We start from the raw sequence: 19553 nt of genomic DNA, 5'->3' as shown, positions 1-19553 counted from the left end.
TCTCTCTTCAACCCGCCTCTCGCCCAACTACTCTTCAGCTCCATCACCCGTTCAGCCGTTTATCTGGATTTCGCTTGATAACATGCCAAAGATTGGACGCTTTTTCTTCTCCTCTTCATCCTTCCTCGACGACACTTTCATGATCTCAAACTTCCCATCCCACACGCATACATACATAATACATATTGATAAACCGCGACCTCGATCCTCGTGTAGATCTTTACAGATTCTCCTAAACCTAATTCAGAGCTCTAAAAAAAAGGTGCACGGTTCGACGACTCAGCCTTCTCACGCTTCGGAAATCTCCACCCCAGAGCCCAGTTCCTCTTTAAACTTTACCTGCAACAATTAAAAAGGAGATACCAACGCAAGACCTCGTATAACTTCAATTCTTCTTCTGTATCGGTTCACCTCCCTTCTTCTCAGACTCATTGTGTTTCTTCAATTCTTTACGATACAATTGTTAAGGCTTCATTCACGACCTGGGTCGATTCCCATTGTCTTTAGCTCATTTCAAACAATTGGTCCACTCATCCCACGGCAAAACCACTTATATCCGGCCTTCTCCAAATTGAATGCTCTGAGAATTTCGATTTCCTGACAATCCCTCGTATCGATAATATTTCTTCGAATCCACACGAAAATCCTCACGAAATTGCCTTCGACCCCCTTTCGCGATTGTTTCTTCCCCTCATAATTGCATGGTCTTCTCTTCAATTAATTTGCGCGACATCCTTTTCTCTCGAAAGACAACAACAATCCGATACCTACAATCCCATCCGATCCAGCGACAATGGCTCAACAGCCGGCACAGAATGTTATGCGAAGGTACGTTGGATTTTCCCTTAATTTCGCGAAAAATTGCGCTTTCAGTTGCAGTGAGCATTGGGCGACTCGTTTTCCTACTCAGCCTCGTTATCTCTTGGGATCACCAAAGCAAAGAACCTCTCTTAGTGGTTTTTAGCGTCGTCTCGATAGCGTTTGTTGTGACGAAGTAGCAGGCCATTGAAAGACTGGATATTAACATTCGTGCAGGAAATTGGTCATAATTGGAGATGGTGCTTGCGGGAAAACGTCATTACTTAGTGTATTCACACTTGGTTATTTTCCGACAGTAAGTCATCCTCAGAGATTGATGATTTGTTGAATGATTACTAACGTTATTTCTAGCATTATGTACGTTGTTTTGGTAGCAATCTTGCGCATTTGCCTCTGTCAATCGTGCTGACATCTTATCCAATTTTAGGTACCAACAGTTTTCGAAAATTATGTGACGGACTGCAGAGTTGATGGAAAATCTGTACAATTGGCATTATGGGATACAGCTGGACAAGAAGACTACGAGAGATTGCGCCCTCTGGCATATTCAAAAGCCCACGTCATTTTAATAGGATTTTCAATCGACACTCCAGATTCTTTAGATAACGTCAAACATAAAGTAGGATTGCAACTTCTAGAGATAATTGATACGAAGTACTAATGTCTTGGCTAGTGGGTCGAAGAAGCAAACGAGCGGTGTCCAGGGGTCCCGATAATACTTGTTGGGTTGAAGAAAGACTTACGAGAGGATCCTGTGGCCAGAGAGGAAATGCGAAAGAAGTCTCTTGAATTTGTGGGAACGAAGGAAGCAGATGATATTGCAAAGGCCATCGGCGCAAGGAAATACTTGGAGTGCTCATCGTTGACCGGCGACGGAGTGGATGATGTCTTCGAAGCAGCCACCAGAGCCGCACTTTTGACGTTCGAAAAAGGAGAAAGTAATGGATGTTGTGTTATACTATAAGAGAAGATGAATGGAGTTTGGAGTGGGGAGGGTATGTTGAACCAAGACGAAAAAAATCGAAAGAGGATGTGTCTGGAACGCATCGAAACCGGAATCATCTACACAACCATCACTAATGCACGAACGAGTCCGAAGTTACCTACTCCGTAGCAATATCACAGGCAATTGTATCTACGATACCTGGACATTTCAACGGAACTGAAAAACTAACGGGCGATTGTATATTTGTCAGGAAGGACAAACCAAGCTGATGATAAAATGTTCGGGGTGGTAAGGCTGGATAGGGCTATTTAGTAACGACTGATCGGAAAAATATGGTCTGACTTGCAGTTCCGCCTTTCGTCGAAAGTAGCTTGAGGATTTCCAGCCTGGTTTCCGTTAGCTTTGTACCTGTTTGAGTTCACTATTTACCCTTTATTAATTGGGATTTCATTTTACATATCCCTGGAAGCCATGGGGAGAGGCTTGGAAAGGGGAAAGAGGGAGGTTAACTTGAAATTCGGATTGGAAGGAAAAGCAGAAGAGATAATCCTACAGTGATGTGGACGGTGATGCGTTGGTGCACTTGCTTGTATTGCAGATTAGCGTTGGGTTTTAATGGTCACAGTTAAGGGGTTATGGTTATGGACGGATTTTACATGGATATTGATTGAATGGGGACTCGATGCATATTTGAGAAATGGAGAGATGGAGATGAAAAGACATCGACATTGTACATAGAATTACATATCGAGTACCGTCTGATGCGGACCCGTGGGGTATGGCCCGATTACTATTTGAATTGACCTTCTTTCCGTAACTTCTTTCAGAATTTATAGACGGCATCTTGTTCCGTCTTTCGCAGCGTTTATTCTGCCATATTCTGCCTAATTCTGCATCGTCTAATCTACTTCCACAGCTCCAGTCCCTTGGGACGGAGTGTCTGGGGAATGTTCGGGGTCATTATTCCGAATCATGTTTCATCCCATGTCACTAAGGTTGACCATCATAGATATACAAGTAATATATGTTTACTTCATAATATTCATCTTTCAAAATTCTCTCATGTACCGCGGTACATCGCCCTACTGAATGATTAGTCAATTGCTTCACTCTCATTTCCGAAAAACAACGATAGAAGAAAGAGAAATCAGACAGCAGTTGGTACTTTTTTTGTCCACATAGAAGATTACAGAACAGGTCTGTGAATAAGGTATATCATCATATTACTCTCCACCAAAACAAAAATGAACAAATAAAATAAGGGTGCTCGTAGTCTTACCTTTGCAATCATCATATTATAATTTTGTCTGTAGTCCATCCATGATTCCATGGTTCTTTCGCTGGTGTGTCGGTTTGTGCTCTCGCGTACTCAATCGGGACTCCGTCTTTTCCGAAAATTCCTTTCTTCTCGAGAGCGACGCGATATAATCTACCTGCTTCTTTCTGGCCGGAACCGTCGAGAAGACGAAGGTCTTCCATTGCGTTGTGCATTGATTGGTGAAGTCTGAGGGAGTGGATGTTAGTTTCTTGGAGAGGAGAGGGAAAAGTTATGTTGGTTGAAGACAGGCCTTTAAAGGCTTGAAAGGGGAATAGACAATCAGAAGGAAGGCAACGGAAATCTCCACATGGGTTTTGCGCTCTCGGAGTATAATGTGTTTAACATCCGGAATATTTCATCATATTGAATAAATTTTCGAATTTGAAAAAGAGGAATTGAAATGCGGTGGATTCTCAAAAAGAATCAAAGCGAGGTGGAAGTGGGGGAACAAACCTGTATAATTCACCCTCCTCCTCGATCCTCTGCTTTCGCCTTAATATCATCCATGCACGATGAATAGTCCAATGCCTCAGCGCACGCATGCGTGAGAATCGCAGTGGGCGAGGTGTCTTGGGATGTTGAAGATGGTAGCGGATGAGCGTTACCCGTGGATCGGTTTTGCTATTAGGGTTCTTTTTGTGCATAGATGGGGTGCTGGTGAAGGTTCTGAGGGGTGTTGTTGGGGTTGCTGAGGGGAAGGTAGATCTGAAGGATTGGAGGAGAGGAGTGAGGAGGCGGAAGAGAGGTGATGGTGTTGGAATATGAGGTGACATTTTGAATATTGTAGTTGTTTTAGAATGGGGGGGTGGTTAATTGAGGTAAAGAAGCTTGTTGTTGTTGATTGAATGGGGGAAAGAGGTTTTGAAGCTAGAAATAAATTTCGTCCAAGTAAGGTCATACCCCTGTATAAGCTACACGTGATATTAGGGTTGGCAGCAGCGCAACAGTGTGCAATGGGTATCAACTATCCAGCTTGAGCTGGCCGGTGGGCAGCTAACAGGTATATTTTCTTGAACACGGCATAGTAACTCTTTACAATCTTATAACCATTGTTTTTACTGTTTTTGATTCTTCTTGATACCTAAAAAGCAAGGTAATTTGAGAGTATACATATATCAGAATGGCTCTCACAGTCCCAGCGCAGAGGCAAGGTGTCACGCATTTATTTGTATGTGCCCAAACGATTCATTCTAATCCATAAACAAATCGCTAGTTTCCTTCTAAGGTTTATTGCTAGCTTATTTCAAAACTAGACTTCCACACAATAATGCTTTTACTAATGGTACATAGACACCTAAACTGACTGCTTTCGAACACACACCCAAAGCTTCGAACACAGCACCACCAAACATCATCATCTTTATTGGTGGTCTATCCGATGGTTTACTCACTGTGCCATACCCATCATCAATCGCAGATGTATTACCAGGAGATTGGTGTCTTGCTCAGGTTCTTCTAAGTTCTGCATACATCGGATGGGGTGTCTCCTCCCTCAAAAAAGATGCCCAAGAATTATCTAAATGTGTTTCCTATTTTAGAACAATCAAATCAGGCAAGATCATCTTGATGGGTCACTCTACCGGTTGTCAAGATGTCATGGAATACCTAACAGGGCCCGGACATGAAGAAAATGCTCCTATTGATGGAGGAATCATCCAAGCCCCAGCCAGCGATCGTGAAGCTTTAGGACAAGAACTCGATGCAGATGTCTTGAAGAATGGCATAGCTTTGGCACAGAAGATGGTTGAAGCTGGAGATGGCGAGGAAATCTTACCCTCTAAAGCCACAGAAGGATTCTTTGGGTCACCTGTGTGTGCGAGGAGATGGCTCTCGCTAGCAAGTCCAAATCATGATGGAGATGATGACTACTTTAGCTCTGATCTCACAGACGAGCAATTAAAGAAGACTTTTGGAAGCTTGCCCGCTAAAAGTCCGTTGTTAATCTTGTTTTCTGGGAACGATGAATATGTTCCGAAGTATGTCGACAAAGAGGCACTGGTAAAACGATGGATTTGTTTTGTGAAGAAAGGAGATGGAAAAGTCGACGAGGAGAACTCAGCTGTTATCCCTGGCGCTTCACATAACCTGACTAAGAGTCCTGAAGCTGTACCAGAGTTGGTAAACAGAGTTCTGGGGTACTTGAAGGGGTTGTCTTCGCAAGCTCACATGTAATGTAAGTCGGGAAGGAATGGAAGACAGGCACCCATCGGGATCTCAAGTCATATGCTCATATGATTCTCGGCTGCCTGAAATCAAAGTTTGTTGCGGCATAAATTATGGACGAAAGAGACCAATGATTGATATATGATTCCTGGCCAGCAAGCCCAATAGAAAATTTAGACCTGTATTCTATTTCTATCATGCCATCATATCTTCCGAGTTTGGTCGACACCGGTGTCTGACTACATTTCTAAGTATGTCTGTCTGTCTTGAGTCTGTTCAATAAATCAGACCTCTCTTAACACTATCAAATCCTTCGATCAACACACAATGTATCAACAGTCGAGTGGTCAGCTGGCTGACCTTCACTGATATTACCTGTCACGTGATCCCGCGCGCACAGATCACTCAAAGCACTGATTCCTCATCTCTTGGATTCTTGGATTTCACATGATTGATTCAGACCTAACACTGCCATCGTAGGTGAGGTGTTTTGTAGAAATACAGTCCCCCGAGACTGCATGTCACAAGCTTCTTCATTTCACACAATCAGGAAGTAAACTACTCTAAACAAAGTTCCAACGGGTACACGAAATAGACTATGAAGTTCCCCATCAAGTCAAGACATCTTTTTGCCTCGAGCTTTCTCCCCCATAAGCCATTTCTAACTTTTTTATACCCCCGCTTTCAAAATCTAATCATATCTGCACGGCACTTTCAGTCCACTCGTTCAGCATCTTCCATTATACCTGAGGAGCCGAACACGGCTTTACTCGCATTGAGCGATGTTCAAAAACAAACAGAACTCTCTCAATCTCCCCAACAAAAAGTAATCGTCCTATGGGACCTGGACAACATACCACCGTTCGATTCAATCAATCCGTACGACGCAGCGCAAAATCTTCGTTCATTTGCCTCCCGCTTCGGCAATGTCATCAGTATCGCCGCCTTCGCCAACCGAAGTGGAATGTCTTTTGTCCCTTCTTCGGTCATAGAATCACGCAAAGAACTCGAAGAGTATTACATGCTGGAGCATAAATTGCACAAAAAGTATAAGATCAAACCTGATGAACCTTACGTATGTGGTATTTGTGGCAACAAAAGGAAAACCCAAGTGGAATTGGTGAAACATTTTAAGATCCATGAAAAGGAAAGAGGAAAGAAATTAACTGCAGCAGCGCAGCTGAAGGGTAAAAAAAGGGCTCAGTTTGTGGCGAGAGAATTATCTACGGAGAAGAACACTAAGTATCATGAGGCGGCTGTGGGAATTACCAGGCCTGCTGATCGGTATAGACTTGATACTGAGCTTCGGCGTGCGGGAGTCGAGGTGAATCTCGTTCAATCGAGTTCGCAGGCTGCGGACAAAGCAATCATAGCATATTCAAGTAAGATGCGGAGGGCAACTGTGTACGATTGGTTGATACTGATATCGGATGATACTGGTTTTTGGGATTTGGTGAAACGCCTTTCTCGGAAGGGCGTAGGAACGATTGTGGTGGGGGATCGGATGCGAAAGTCTGGGGGACAACCGAGTAAGAAACTAGCGAGGGCTGCGTGTGCGTGGGTGCCGTGGAGTTTGGTTGAGACAGGTTGTATAGACAAGGATACCATTAAGGAAGCATTTGCAAATACGGTACTGACAGAGACGAAAAAGGAGAAAATAAGGCAGATAAAGGAAATTTATGGTATAAGTGAGCAGGATGGAATTGTGGAGTCATATTCGAGACACTCTTTTAATGAGAGCGATGATTCAGATATATCGGACCAAGACATCTCGAATCAGCACGCATCAAACCTTTCCGGGACGTACATCCCAAACCCAGATTCGGATCTAGACCTAGATCGCCTTTTATCACCAGGTTCGCCGCTAGATGCCTCTTTTGTCGAAGGAACTTTTGATGTTCTCACCTCTGCCGATTATCTAGACCATTCTACCAGATCGAAACCTATATCTGGGTCTAAAAAATAAGGCGAAAAGGGAGTCTAATATCATGTAAAACTAGCACAAGTTTCCTCGGTGTGACATCTGTTATCGCACAAAGAATTTGTGGCAGACCCTAGTAATCAGATGTGAATTAATCAAATTAGAACAGAGGGGGGGGCTCTGTTTAAACCTTGGGATGGCATGAGGCATGAATTGATATTCATTTGCCATTATTACTTGAATGTCATCCAGAAAGTTCAAAGGATTATTGCCTGGCAATGCCTTCCTACACGCTATTAGTGTTCCCAATAAAGATTTTACTACATACTCTGGTGGAAACCTACAGTCAAAGCATTTATAGTTGAGTGCATTCCCATACTCTTAGATTGATATGTAAAGCCTTGGGAGCAAATCCACTGTGATAAAATTGTATCCCTTGAGAAACATGGATCAATTACTTTGGCACACTTTCTGTATACTTTCATACGGTGATACTTCACTGTTCTCAATTGACCTCTTCTCTGGGTTATGATCTCTTCACGCTTAGGTAGAGACACAGTGCCTTGCTCAGAATTTCTTTTGGTGTAGTGCACTCAAAATCCGGTGCGATTCTTTCCCCATAAAGATTGAAGATTAATCTTCAAGTAGTGTATTAAAGATGTTTTCCATCACCTATATTCCTAGAGTTACATTCCAAGTTAAAGATACAAGTATCTCGTCTGAAATTTGAATACTTGAATTATGTATCGTCGAGCTTGAAATGATGGCGTTGTTTTACTTTTTATGACAAAGGATATGGCGAGACGGCAGCTACTTGTTACAATCCCAACCCCATATCCACCGAGAAGTGAGACTTTAACTTGACAATAGTAAAAGTCCTCAAAAAAACATCCAAGACAAACTCATGACAGGTGGAACTCACGTTTTCCGGCTTCGCCACCGGTATTTCAAACTCACCCTCTATCCGCCAGTGTAACAATCCTTTGCGCGTCTTGAAGATTGCTGGTGAGTCCACTGAACAGTGGAAGCACTTGTGGCCATCTTATACACAAGCGATATTCGCTGTCTTCCAAGCTTCTACAACGTGATTTGATGGGATGCGAAGACTCAACACCTGTACGCGGTGCATCCTACGAACCTTTAGCTCTCTCTTGAGAGTCTGCAGAGCTAAGATTGAATCGCAGATGGAATTGGAAGAATTAGAAGGAGAAAGGTTCAGAGATATAGCAAAGGATTATATTACGATTTTATAACAGCAATACCTATAAAGAATTGAATACCAGCTTTAAACATGGATACAAAGGTTATGGAAGCCCCGGTTAGATTCAATATCTATTATCGATTACTATTTCAAATACAGAAATATGATACGCAATAGGTTTCTTCTTTTAGAAAAGTCTTTTCAATATAGAGCTTACTGCCACTCTACTCGTATTACAACCCTTTTTTATACCCTTTGGCTTTCAGTCACTCGAATACTACGACGATACAATACAGAGAATACTATCACTTTCAAATTAATACTATACTCTAGGCATTGATACAATACAACGTTTTTCTTTTAATTTTCGAATTTTCGAATTTTCCGAATTGATTTGTATGTGGGCAATAGGGCTTAGGATTCGGCCCTGCCCCACTATTTTCAACAGTTTCGATTATACATATCTAATAAGAGCTGGAGGATATTAAGCTTATGAAGATATATAAGGGGTTAGTTTAAAAGAGATAAAGACAGAAAAGAGTAGTGCCTTCTTCTGCTACCTCATTAGCAAGAGGACCCTTTGTTATATTAGAGGCAACTCAGGAGAGGATAACTCTTGCCTTTTATAGAAAGGGAGGGATAGCAAATTGGATTTAGGATTTTAAAAAGAGAAATTGGATATTAGGATGCTTTAATTGGATTAGGGGTAGGGGAAAAGTAAGGAAGGAAGTGTTTCAGAGGATAAAGACTATTTAATCTCTATTTGCACTCCGAATAGAGATCGGACATAACACCCCAGCATTCGTTTTTACTCCTCCAAATTGAATATATCTACTATAGATATCCACTAGCAATTGTTAGGTTCTTAAAGCCTAGCCGTCTTAAATAGTCTTGGACTGAGAAAAGGACGTTAATTAAATCAATCAATCAATCAATCAATCAACGTGATTTGATAACGCTGTTTGTATTTTTATGTCTTTCTACCTCTCATCACTACCACGATTTTTTAAGTTTTAGCCATTTACAGATCAACAAACTAATAGGTATATGTAAAGATAACTTAATTCCCTATATAAGTTCCTTGGAGGACTCTAGTACTAATGCTCGCGTCATGCGAAGTGAATCATAAGCCCCGCTAAAAACTTTCCTCGTTTTCACATTATTTCTAGCAGACTTTGTGCCATTTCCCTTTTGCTCTCGAATTTTCTTGTACTCTTTACATGACCGCTTACAGGCCACATCTTCTATATTCTTGCTGCGATTGAGACTTTGGTAATATGAATCGGCAAGAGTCCTTGTTTCGATAATAATGCAAGAGAGGTGATTCGATACGATAGTGGAAGTTTGAAAGTTTGAATTTGGTAAAAATGACAAAAGCTCTTGGATGGGAGTCAGTTTGACAGCGCTAGTCATTAATGAGTAACGAGAATTCGAAATATCGACAACGTAAAGCTTCAATTTTGTCTATCCTTTGTCGTTCTGCGCTACAATCACAATTTCACAAGACTATCCTCCTCGTAATCTATAGAATGCCGCCTTGCTGAACCCAGCTCCCTGCTCGTCATCAAATTTTCTTTTTTCGTGTTTTTTGCCTTGCTTTCCCATATTATGAAGAAGCTTATATAACATCTCTTCCTTATTGCAATTATCACAGGCGAGTGCCTCCAAGCTCACACAGTGAATGCTTTGCAAATTGCGACCGTCGGCCCGGTCTAGGAGTACAATTACGGGCTTTTTCAATTCGTGGTTTGAAAATAACTGTTTGACTGTATTTTATCTCCAAATGTATGGACACACACTCATAGTGACCTTGTGTATGACTCAGAGATGTTGGGCGTTCTATTCAAAGTTCGACTTTTTGATTGTCACTCACTATTGTGATATAATATATACTAGCTCAGTAGGCTGAGGGCTCTCTGGTGCAAATTACGCCAAAACTTAACGGATTGAATTTGGTTTCCATCCTTTTCAAGTCGTCGAATTCATAGACTCTCACTCATACTCTATAAATATTTGATAAATAAACTTCGTATGAGACCATCTTATCACAGCTCGCAAGCTTGCAATTGATAACCTCCAAAGAGTCGGAGTTTGTGAAACAAAGAAAAGTGTGATAATATGCCGATCAGAGTGTAAGAGTGCGCCAATGAAGAAATAAGTCCTTATAGTTTTGAGGAAGAATTGCAGTGATTCCTTGGTGAGGCAAAATGACAATTGGGAATTTCGGCATATTTGGTTTAGGGGCAACAATAAATTCGAGCGATAATGCTTGGAAACATGTTCGGGCAAGAATTGACAGTGTATCAATTGAGAATCAATAAGCAAACCCTTTGCTTTCTTGGGCATTATGACCGGTGTCTGATCCCTTACATGCTGCGAGCGATTGGCGTTGGGCCGAAATACTTTAATCTACCTGATCAAGCACTCGTCCTGTTTTTTGTGCTACCTGTTCAAGTTGAAGGATAAGGCTCTTCAAAGCACATTCACTTATTAGTTTTATACTGCTGCAAAGAAAATAAAGTAAAAATTGTAAGTCTTCCAAATTATTCCAACTATTCTAACGTAAACTATCCACCTGTTCCGCAAGCCCGAAAGCCGCATGCTCAGCCTCTCTCCCATCACCACCATCACTATCATCGTCGTTCTCTCCACGAGGACGTTTTAATTTACCCAGTCTAAGTTTATAATCCTTCATAAAATCCGCATCCGCACTACTTAAAGAATGACCTCTTGCAATTTCGTCCAAAAATGGATTCCTCGTTGTAACAAGTATCTGAGAAAAGATATCTCCGGTACGAATACCAGTTTGCATAAGCACAAAAACGCCTACTAGAAATGAAATTAGACCAAGGCAAAAAGCGATAGAATAAGGAATTAAAAGCAGATTTGGGTTGTAATAATAAACCAGCGTTTCTTTCGAAGATGAACAGCTTGTACTTGTGCTTTCGGGGCTAAATGCAAGTGTCGAAATGGTTAGATTGGTGAGGAGCTCTGGAATCCCAGTAAGAAGGTCTCTATTTACGAACCAGAGAGATGATATCGCTCCGCTGTTGGCATTGACAGTATTTCCAACAAGTATTGTATTTCCTATGTTTGTATCAGGTGTTGAATACTGTGTCGTGGGTGACTGTGCCCATGTACCATTAAGATGCTTGTCGTAAACTTCTCGAACTAGTGTTGCAGAGTTTGAATGCCATGGGTAATTTCCTGGGGAAACATACTCTGTCATATTTAGATTTTGGAGCTGTTCGTGATAGGTGAGACTTGGGGAGAACTTTGGCGATCCATTTGTATAGTTTACAGAAAGTTCGTATGTTGCATTGTAGGCGGTGCAAAGGATTGATACATAGTTAAGATCGCTTTGTACTTCTGCTTTCGTGTTGTTTCTGTACGTAATTGACAATTCGATAAGCGAATCTTCTTTCTCATTAAAAGTTGTCAAGTCTGTGGCGTTATAGTAAAGGTAGCTAGCCACTTGCTCATTCAAATATGACGGGTTGGAGGTGTTGACACATTGCAAAGCAGGGCCATAGAAAGAATGTTGAAATGAACAATTAGTCCCACAAGGCGATTTGAGATCTAGAACAACTCCTTGAGCAAAGATCTGGCTGGCTAACTTTTGAATACCGGTATTAGGTCCTTGAATACCGGAACCATGGGGTATCATCTGATAGAAGCTTATATTAGGCGAAGATGCAGCGAAAGTCGGCACGACACAGATGCTACTGTTGAAAGTAACCATTGGTCCTACAACTAAACTACCGGGAGATAGTATGGCAGATATTGGGATGGACCAAGCAAAACCAGCTAGAGCAGTGGCTAGCGGTGCATTTGCAAATGCACTAGGAACAAAGCTGAAGGGGTTGCTTGAAAGAGTGAATAATTTGTCTAGTAACGATATTTTGATATCTCTTCTGCGGAAACTGAACCAAAGTACTTCTTGCAGGGCTAATAAGATGGTAAGTGTGAAGGAAGTCTTTACCAAAAAAGCTGCGGCGGAACCAAGATTATGTGCCCAAGATTGAGAGAACACGGTTTGCGGCTGTTGGTCAAGACTTTGATACGCAAAGTGATGTCCAAGGCCTACTGAGGAGCCCAGAAGTAACCACATAACCATCAAAGCAATTGGTCTCCACCAATTATGGCTCTTATGATTCCCCAACTCAAAGGCTCCATTTGAGTCACGGGAATGCCTCTGATGGATTACTGCAGATGCCTTTTCGGGTCGCGGTGGTTTGGCGATATCTAGAAAGTATTGCGCTTCGCTATCATTGTCATGGTTTGGATGAGGGGAGATATTTTGAGACTCCTCAGTACGTTGGAATGAAGACGAAGCCGGATGGCTGTGAAATGGAGTTTGTATATCCATGATCACTGGTTGACGAGAAATATTCCGATGAGAAGAGACACTGGAGATCTAGTGGTCAACTAAAGTACCGCGTGCTTATAAAATCGATTAGAGCCTCATCGTGAGAGAAGGGGCTACAAAATGATAATAAAAGCCACAATGCCACCAAATTGCGGCTGAGCCGTGTCCAGATTCTCAGCCTACCTATAAACTACATTCTTGCTCTTGGCTCCTCAAAGAGTGGAAAAGACACGTCAGGCCATGTTATACGATTTTGATTGGCATAATATACGATTGTATACACCTGATTAACTGTCATATAAGCATGAGAATTAATGTGGTGGTAAATTTTGTTCGACTTGGCTTTAATTCACATTGCATTATGGTAGCATCGCATGCATCTGATTAAAGGAAAACTCGCGTACCAGGTTGGAATTCATTATATAAACATATTGATTGGTATGCACTATGATTCTTGATTCAATGTCATCCAATAATCAAAGAAATGCATGAGTTCAAATAGCAACCTAGGATCTCAATTGTTTGGTACCTGCCTAATGAAGCCATTTCTTGGCATTTTGAAACAACCAACTATCGAAACCTATCATTCTGTTCCAGCTGAATACTAATTCAGACTTCATATTTCTGTCAATTTCGTGTCAATTTCGTGTCCTTTTAGTCTGTACCAGGCATATCATTTTTTCACTATGTCGGCCCCATAGCGTCACAATCATATTTCCCAAAACCCAACTCTCACTTCCCCAGGTTGAGGAATACCTGCAAGAAGATCGCTATTAGGAATGTCAAGAGATGTGTTTACTTAGAATATTGAATATTCTGGACTAGGAGACTATAAGTGGTTTTGTAAATATTCCGAAATTCTAATGACATTTATAATCGAAAGCTATTGCTTGGTAACTGCACTGCGGGCTATTGGGATCTTGGGTTTACTGCGACATTAGTTTCAATGAGATTATAGATATGTACTATTTTTCCTGTTGTCATACCACAATACCTATGTTTCTACTTCATACAAGAGGTGTCCTTCTTTTAGGCGTATCGGGTTTGCGACTGGATTTCTTTTCGGCACCCGGAGTCAGATCCTGCTTAGATGTGTTTCTTGAACTCCCTTTTTCCTCGTTCGGTCGCGAGCGAGTATGATCACGTCTTTCACCTTTATCATCTTTTTGAGGATCTGCACGTTCACCACTTTTAGAAGGTACACCACTTCTAGAGGGTGCACGTTTTTCCTCTCTACCATCTTTGCGAGGAGTATCGCGTTTCTCCTCTTTGCGAGGAGGAGGTGCACGTTCGCCTCTCTTAGAGGGCTCAGGTTTCTCACGCTCCCTCCCATTTTCACCACTCTTAGGAGGTAATACGTTTTCCTCTCTACCATCTTTGCGAGGAGGATCGCGTTTTTCATCTTTGCGAGGAGGTGCACGTTCACCACTCTTGCCAGCACCTTCACGTTTATCGTTACCACCACCCGTTTTCTCTGTTGGACGATGAGGTAGCTGTTTTTCCGCAGAAGACGGTTTAGAACTTTTCTTCTCAGCATCATTTGTCTTTCCCGCTGTTTCCGGAACCACTGGCGTCTGCATATAAGGAATCGGTCCTATCATATCCCATTTTCTTAACAGGCTTTCTTTGGGCATAGGCATCTTGCCATTGCGCACATCACAGTGTACCGCAAACCCATCGACCCATATTGACGTTATTGGTTAGAAGTCGCTCACAAGCAACCTCAATTTCATACGCTGCGTCTTGCCACGCATGTCCATGGCCACCGTCAGTAAGTTGCTCCGGTGGCATGTGACAATTTAGACAGCCGAAAGTGAACATAAAAGCGTGTTAACATCTCGTGGGCGAGTGTTCCTAACCATTTCCTGACTTTTTCTTGTGTGGTGTATTCAGGTCTGCTTCAACATACAAGTCGATAACGGAGTCTGTTACCTTATAATCCGAAGCTTCTTGATCTAGATGAGCAGTGGTCACAGCCAAGGAATTCTTATCTTTGTTTTCTTCCATCCATCTCACGCGATAGGTAACTCGTCCAGTAGCAAATAAGCTTCCGAAAAAGAACAACTTATCATAGATAGCGATATAATGGGTTGTAAATTTTCTGACAAGATCCAAATAAAACTCGGATTTTGATCTTTGTCTTTCGAGTTTTTCGGCGAAGACATGGATACTATATAATCCTCTGTTATCATCGAACCTCATAGATCGAGCCTCAAGTTGTGACTTTGTCAGTTCAGAACTCTCACGAGATGCATTTTTGACTAGGACTCTTGCCAAGTGTGATGCCTTGTGATGGTTTGCAATTAATATCTGATTATTCTTGCCCTTGAGCAATTCCTGCACTTCGCTCTCCTTAAAATATTCGTGTTTGCAAGGCATTTTTGGGTTGAATGATTAAACATGAAATACTCTATGATAATCTGACAAGCCGTAGTCTTTATAATGCTTTCTCACGAGGCCGTGTTGGCTCCTAGCTTATTTTGGATCCGTTGGCCTTTTCTCTCGACCCAAATTTACATGTACATTGACACTAGTATAGGCAACAGAGAATTACAAGTAGTTGGCAGCCGCCCCCAAAGGAAGCCTGATCTTACCAAGAGTGTCCTAAAATCGGAATGGCATTAAAAAATATCAACAGCGAACAGCTGTAACAAAAACGGCATTAATAATGACAAGAAATTCCCAGCACTGAATGCATTTAGCTGTAGGATGACTAGCAAAATGAAACTAAGAACCAGACGCTCATCATTCCATAGAACGATAATAAATTACGTAAAGACAGTACGTAGAGGAGGCGGTAATAATGGCCATGGCAATCAAAATCATATCCGTATATTTCAACCTGTCAATGAGCGAAGTATTGTATGTCACGTGATCAAACAACACCCTTGCGCATAGTTTATTCGGTCCATGATCTTTAGGGTTCTTCTCAACTCTTTAAAAAATTACACATTACAATTAAATGGGCCCTAGTTCTCCGTCCATGTTATCATATGAACTTTAGTAAATTTTCCTTAAATTTCTCTCTTATATAAACCTCTATTCAAATTTCAATAACAGTCTCGCTCTATTAAGACTCAGAGTATTGATTCATGATTACGAAGGAACAGATTTAACAAACTCGCCAGAAGAAATGATTAGCTTTAATAAGGGACAGCTTTTGAATTCTTTAGATAATCTAAAATTTCAAGTTTTAAACAAAGTTATACAATTATCTAAACAGAGATTCCCTAGCTGAAATACAAGATTAGACTTTCTACCACTAAGGTTGAAACAAACGTAGATAGCGATGATTAATTCAAGATAGCATTCATCTTCCAATGAGAGAATTTAGCGAGGGATACTAACTCTACGATTAGCTAGGCATTATGATCTCAAATTCCTCCCTAAAACCTCTCTAAGTTCATGAACCAAGTATTCGCTTAGGTGACAGCAAAGACCTGAGACGCGAATGGATGCAAGGAGACAATGTAATTGTTGATTCTCTATCGTGTCCCAACTTCAGGACCGTAGCTTGAGATAACGATGGAGACAGAAAATCTTCAAAATCACCTTAAAACACCATGTACAATAGTACACCCATACGATCTCAACATAGAAGTCTTTTGGATGCTAGCATAGTAGTTGATGAAACAAGTTCAATATTCCAAGCCAATTTCACAGTTTAACTTTCAGTGCTCAATAAGAAAACCCCTCAATTCCATTCAGTGTAGGCAATAGTATTTCCCGTATTTCGTATACGGGTTAGTTTAGTGGTGCGTATCGAATTTTTTCGAAATACGTACGTATGTGGTATAGAATTCAATACCACTGAAAGTATTCAATATCATTTAGTTATTTAATACTACAAGCAATATACTGAAATACTGGAATTCAATATAACATCTTCATTCCTATATAAATTAGACTGGAAATAAGGGATTTCATTTCAATTTGAAATAAGGAATGCAATTTTATTGCCCAATTTGGATAGGAATGAAGGTATTCTAATGAATTCCAGTATTTCAGTATATTGCTAGTATTCTTTAGATACATGAATATGTACGAGAGTGGTATAACCTCCTTTCTGTACGTACTAGCTGCAATATCAATATGCTAATACGCGCTACAGTTTCACCGTAGTATACTATTGCCTACAATGATTCCATTGGTCACTTTAGAAAAAAATATCATGATCCCAAAAATCTTAAGAATTACAATCTCAGATCAGTCGTTGTACAACCATTGTTCCGCCAGTTGGCTCATATTACACTTGAATATCTCGGAATCTCAGCCTCCGATAACTGAAGCTAATTGCCTTAGGTGTAGCTGCTTACCTACAAACTTCAAGTAATTTCATGCTTGCCTCTCCTCACCTGTCTCGGTAACAGCACCTCACCTATTCTATCCTATATTCGAATTTTTCACTTTAATACATCGAAATGTCTAATCTCTAGTTTGCTTTCATCCTATTCTTAATAACAAAGACATTTCGCTTAGCGTGATTAGTAAAAGCAATCTCTTATCACCTACGATCCGAATCACTTAGGATTATATACTACATTTGAATTATAAGATCGAGATATTCATATATATATAGTGTTACTATTTTATCTGCATTTGATATATTGACTGCTGTTTGAATATGGATTTGGTAACTGGAGTAAAACATAGTCGTAGCGGGACGAGATCAATAAGTTGAATCGAGCATATCGTATAACTTATGTACTTGTAATGGCTAGTTACGTTATAAAATTTCTTGGCTTTCTACATTGTTTCTCTTAACAAATCCTAGAGGAAAATATTTCTATCACCGCATTCCGAGTCGCTCGCTGGTATCATGGAATATCTATCATGGAATGTTATTTCGAAATATCAGGAACATCAAATGTAAAAAGCTCAATTATCACGCAAGTATTCATGAAAATAGACAAGTCAAATTATCAAAATAAGGGTATAGTATATGTATCAACGCCAGAAGCAAATAGAAATACAGATCATTAAATCCGATTCATATCAAACTCCTCAAACTCCATTCCCATGCGCCCTCATCTAATCCCATTATTCAGCATTTATATGTCGGACTCAAGCTCCCATTTAAGTGTTATAATGAGTTTCATTCGAATAAACTTGCTCGTGGCTGGGCTCCGTAATCAAAGGTAAATCAGCCTCAGAATGTCCAAAAGCATCTGGTTGTCGAACCGACTTGGATCTCTTTTGGTTATATGATTGCATTGCCTCTTTGCTTTCTGCATCCAGTTGCGCCAAACGAGCCGCTTTAAGTTGGTTGGCGGCTTGACGATCTTTGCAAGTGATTACTATAAGTCCAATAACGAAAGCACTAATTGAAACTGCGAAAAAAATTGTAACTGCTAAGCCGGATGACGTGAGTGTGTTGTCAATTTCCATACAGACATCTTCTCCAGATGCTGCAGTTGTACAAAGGACTCCTGCTGCACAAGTTGAAGATGCAGCTGAGGTAGTAGCACATCCGAGGGTAACACCAGTGGATGCACCTGTACCATAGGAGCACACACTCGTGGAATAATAAGAGGTTGTCGAACAGACTAGTGTGCTTGAAGAAGTCCCGGTTCCACTACTTGTCGCGCTAGTAGTTGTACCGGATGTCGAGGAAGAAGTGGCGCTTGCGGTTGTAGCAGTCGTGGATGAAGCCGCAGAGCTCGAAGAAGAGGCTGAAGTCGAAGCGGTCGTAGATGCGGAGGTTGTGGTTGTGGCAGCGGTTGTACTCGCAGAACTCGAACTCGAGGATGAAGCCGTTGTTGCAGTGGATTCCGTCGTACTTTCAGCAGTTGAACTTGTCTCTGTGGCTCTCTTTCTTAGATCCTCTTTCTTAAACTGGTCCTTGACGATCATTACATTCGTATGAGAACCATACTGCTGACACAGTAGAATCGATCGCATCGCATCCACCAGCTATGAAACATTGTTCAATTTGATCCAGGTGTCCTAAATCAACATCTTCTGCAAGACATTTGACAATTGATAAATCATCTCCACAGGAGTTTCTGATCACAAGATCATGGAAATTTCCTTGTATACATCCATCTAACATGAGAGATTGATAGGCGGAGACGATAGCTGTTGAAGACGCCAATAGAGAAAGTAGAATCGGACGCATGTTTGAATCTTGTCAAAGGATGGTAGAAGAACTTTGCAGGGTAGTTGTGAGGAAAATACTGGAGTTTTCTCAACTGATATTGAGTAACAATAATAAAGATGAATGAATCAAGGGATGAATAAGAATTTGATCAGAGTAAACTACATGAGTGAATATAAAGATAGTGGGGGATATAAGCACTAGATAAGTGCAAAGAAAAAAATGCTTGTCAAGGGGTTTCAAAGCTGGGCAGTGAATAATTTCCCTACAATTATCGTGAACTGATTTTAAGCTCCGAGGCAGCGAGGCGTAGTTTTGAAGCTTCAACTTGTTTAAGGCTGGACGGGTAATATGAGAGGCGTAGCACCATTTCTCTTGTCGATTATACTTACGTTGAACAAATCAAACGTCAATATGGGGGGGGGGGGATTAAAGGGTCAGCCTTGTAAGTAAGCATTCGGAGCTACCCATGGGGGGCCATGAATGTTTAAGGTTCTTCAACATCTCTCCGAAATAACGTCAAAAGCAGTATCTGGATGGTTTGCGCAAAGTGTTACGGTAGCAACAATTAACCCATCAACAAGAGCCTGGCATGGGGTATTGGAAGGATTTCGCTGCTGACAAGAATGCGCTGTCCCTTTTTCCCCCTTGTACAGACATGCAATGGTACAACTTTACCGGACAACTGCTTAACGGATACATAACGGTGCACTTGTGAT

At 41.2% G+C, this 19553-nt stretch overlaps 8 protein-coding genes across 8 annotated transcripts; 3 read left to right on the top strand and 5 right to left on the bottom strand.

The window, feature by feature from the left end:
* Nucleotides 1-793: 793 nt before the first annotated feature.
* Nucleotides 794-1783, top strand: EAF02_004873 (uncharacterized protein; the record flags this gene model as incomplete). Its single annotated transcript, XM_038900921.1, has 5 exons — nucleotides 794-828; nucleotides 1036-1114; nucleotides 1171-1176; nucleotides 1247-1438; nucleotides 1493-1783. 5 exons carry the CDS (start codon nucleotides 794-796, stop codon nucleotides 1781-1783), a joined length of 603 nt encoding a protein of 200 aa, XP_038759433.1.
* A 784-nt stretch (nucleotides 1784-2567) lies between these two features.
* EAF02_004872 (uncharacterized protein) lies at nucleotides 2568-3920 on the bottom strand. Its single transcript, XM_038900920.1, has 3 exons — nucleotides 3537-3920; nucleotides 3045-3269; nucleotides 2568-2847 (listed from the first exon to the last, which is right to left on the bottom strand). The coding sequence occupies exons 1-2, from the start codon at nucleotides 3854-3856 to the stop codon at nucleotides 3056-3058; spliced, it is 534 nt and encodes a 177-aa protein (XP_038759432.1). The 5' UTR covers nucleotides 3857-3920; the 3' UTR covers nucleotides 2568-2847; nucleotides 3045-3055.
* A 283-nt stretch (nucleotides 3921-4203) lies between these two features.
* On the top strand, nucleotides 4204-5255 carry EAF02_004871 (uncharacterized protein; the record flags this gene model as incomplete). The annotated part of the gene is made up of 2 exons (XM_038900919.1): nucleotides 4204-4251; nucleotides 4374-5255. 2 exons carry the CDS (start codon nucleotides 4204-4206, stop codon nucleotides 5253-5255), a joined length of 930 nt encoding a protein of 309 aa, XP_038759431.1.
* A 589-nt stretch (nucleotides 5256-5844) lies between these two features.
* EAF02_004870 (uncharacterized protein) lies at nucleotides 5845-7212 on the top strand (the record flags this gene model as incomplete). The annotated part of the gene is made up of 1 exon (XM_038900918.1): nucleotides 5845-7212. One exon carries the CDS (start codon nucleotides 5845-5847, stop codon nucleotides 7210-7212), a length of 1368 nt encoding a protein of 455 aa, XP_038759430.1.
* A 3713-nt stretch (nucleotides 7213-10925) lies between these two features.
* EAF02_004869 (uncharacterized protein) lies at nucleotides 10926-12737 on the bottom strand (the record flags this gene model as incomplete). Its single annotated transcript, XM_038900917.1, has 1 exon — nucleotides 10926-12737. One exon carries the CDS (start codon nucleotides 12735-12737, stop codon nucleotides 10926-10928), a length of 1812 nt encoding a protein of 603 aa, XP_038759429.1.
* Nucleotides 12738-13744: 1007 nt separating this feature from the next.
* On the bottom strand, nucleotides 13745-14528 carry EAF02_004868 (uncharacterized protein; the record flags this gene model as incomplete). The annotated part of the gene is made up of 2 exons (XM_038900916.1): nucleotides 13745-14377; nucleotides 14430-14528. 2 exons carry the CDS (start codon nucleotides 14526-14528, stop codon nucleotides 13745-13747), a joined length of 732 nt encoding a protein of 243 aa, XP_038759428.1.
* A 63-nt stretch (nucleotides 14529-14591) lies between these two features.
* EAF02_004867 (uncharacterized protein) lies at nucleotides 14592-15116 on the bottom strand (the record flags this gene model as incomplete). The annotated part of the gene is made up of 1 exon (XM_038900915.1): nucleotides 14592-15116. The coding sequence occupies one exon, from the start codon at nucleotides 15114-15116 to the stop codon at nucleotides 14592-14594; it is 525 nt and encodes a 174-aa protein (XP_038759427.1).
* Nucleotides 15117-17813: 2697 nt separating this feature from the next.
* Nucleotides 17814-18855, bottom strand: EAF02_004866 (uncharacterized protein; the record flags this gene model as incomplete). Its single annotated transcript, XM_038900914.1, has 2 exons — nucleotides 17814-18544; nucleotides 18594-18855. 2 exons carry the CDS (start codon nucleotides 18853-18855, stop codon nucleotides 17814-17816), a joined length of 993 nt encoding a protein of 330 aa, XP_038759426.1.
* Nucleotides 18856-19553: the final 698 nt, after the last annotated feature.

Source organism: Botrytis sinoallii (assembly GCF_014898435.1).
Source record: "Botrytis sinoallii strain Bc 23 chromosome Unknown BSIN_007, whole genome shotgun sequence".
NCBI classification, from domain to species: Eukaryota; Fungi; Ascomycota; class Leotiomycetes; order Helotiales; family Sclerotiniaceae; genus Botrytis; species Botrytis sinoallii.
Note: the sequence above shows the minus strand (reverse complement) of the source record. Positions and strands in the feature narration are given on the sequence as shown.

Excerpts from the sequence above, each read along its gene's own strand:
- EAF02_004872 (XM_038900920.1), bottom strand. The coding sequence starts at position 3,856 with ATGTCACCTCATATTCCAACACCATCACCTCTCTTCCGCCTCCTCACT. Across the intron at positions 3,270-3,536 it reads GAGGAGGGTGAATTATACAG|ACTTCACCAATCAATGCACA; the intron begins GTTTGTTCCCCC and ends CCACTCCCTCAG.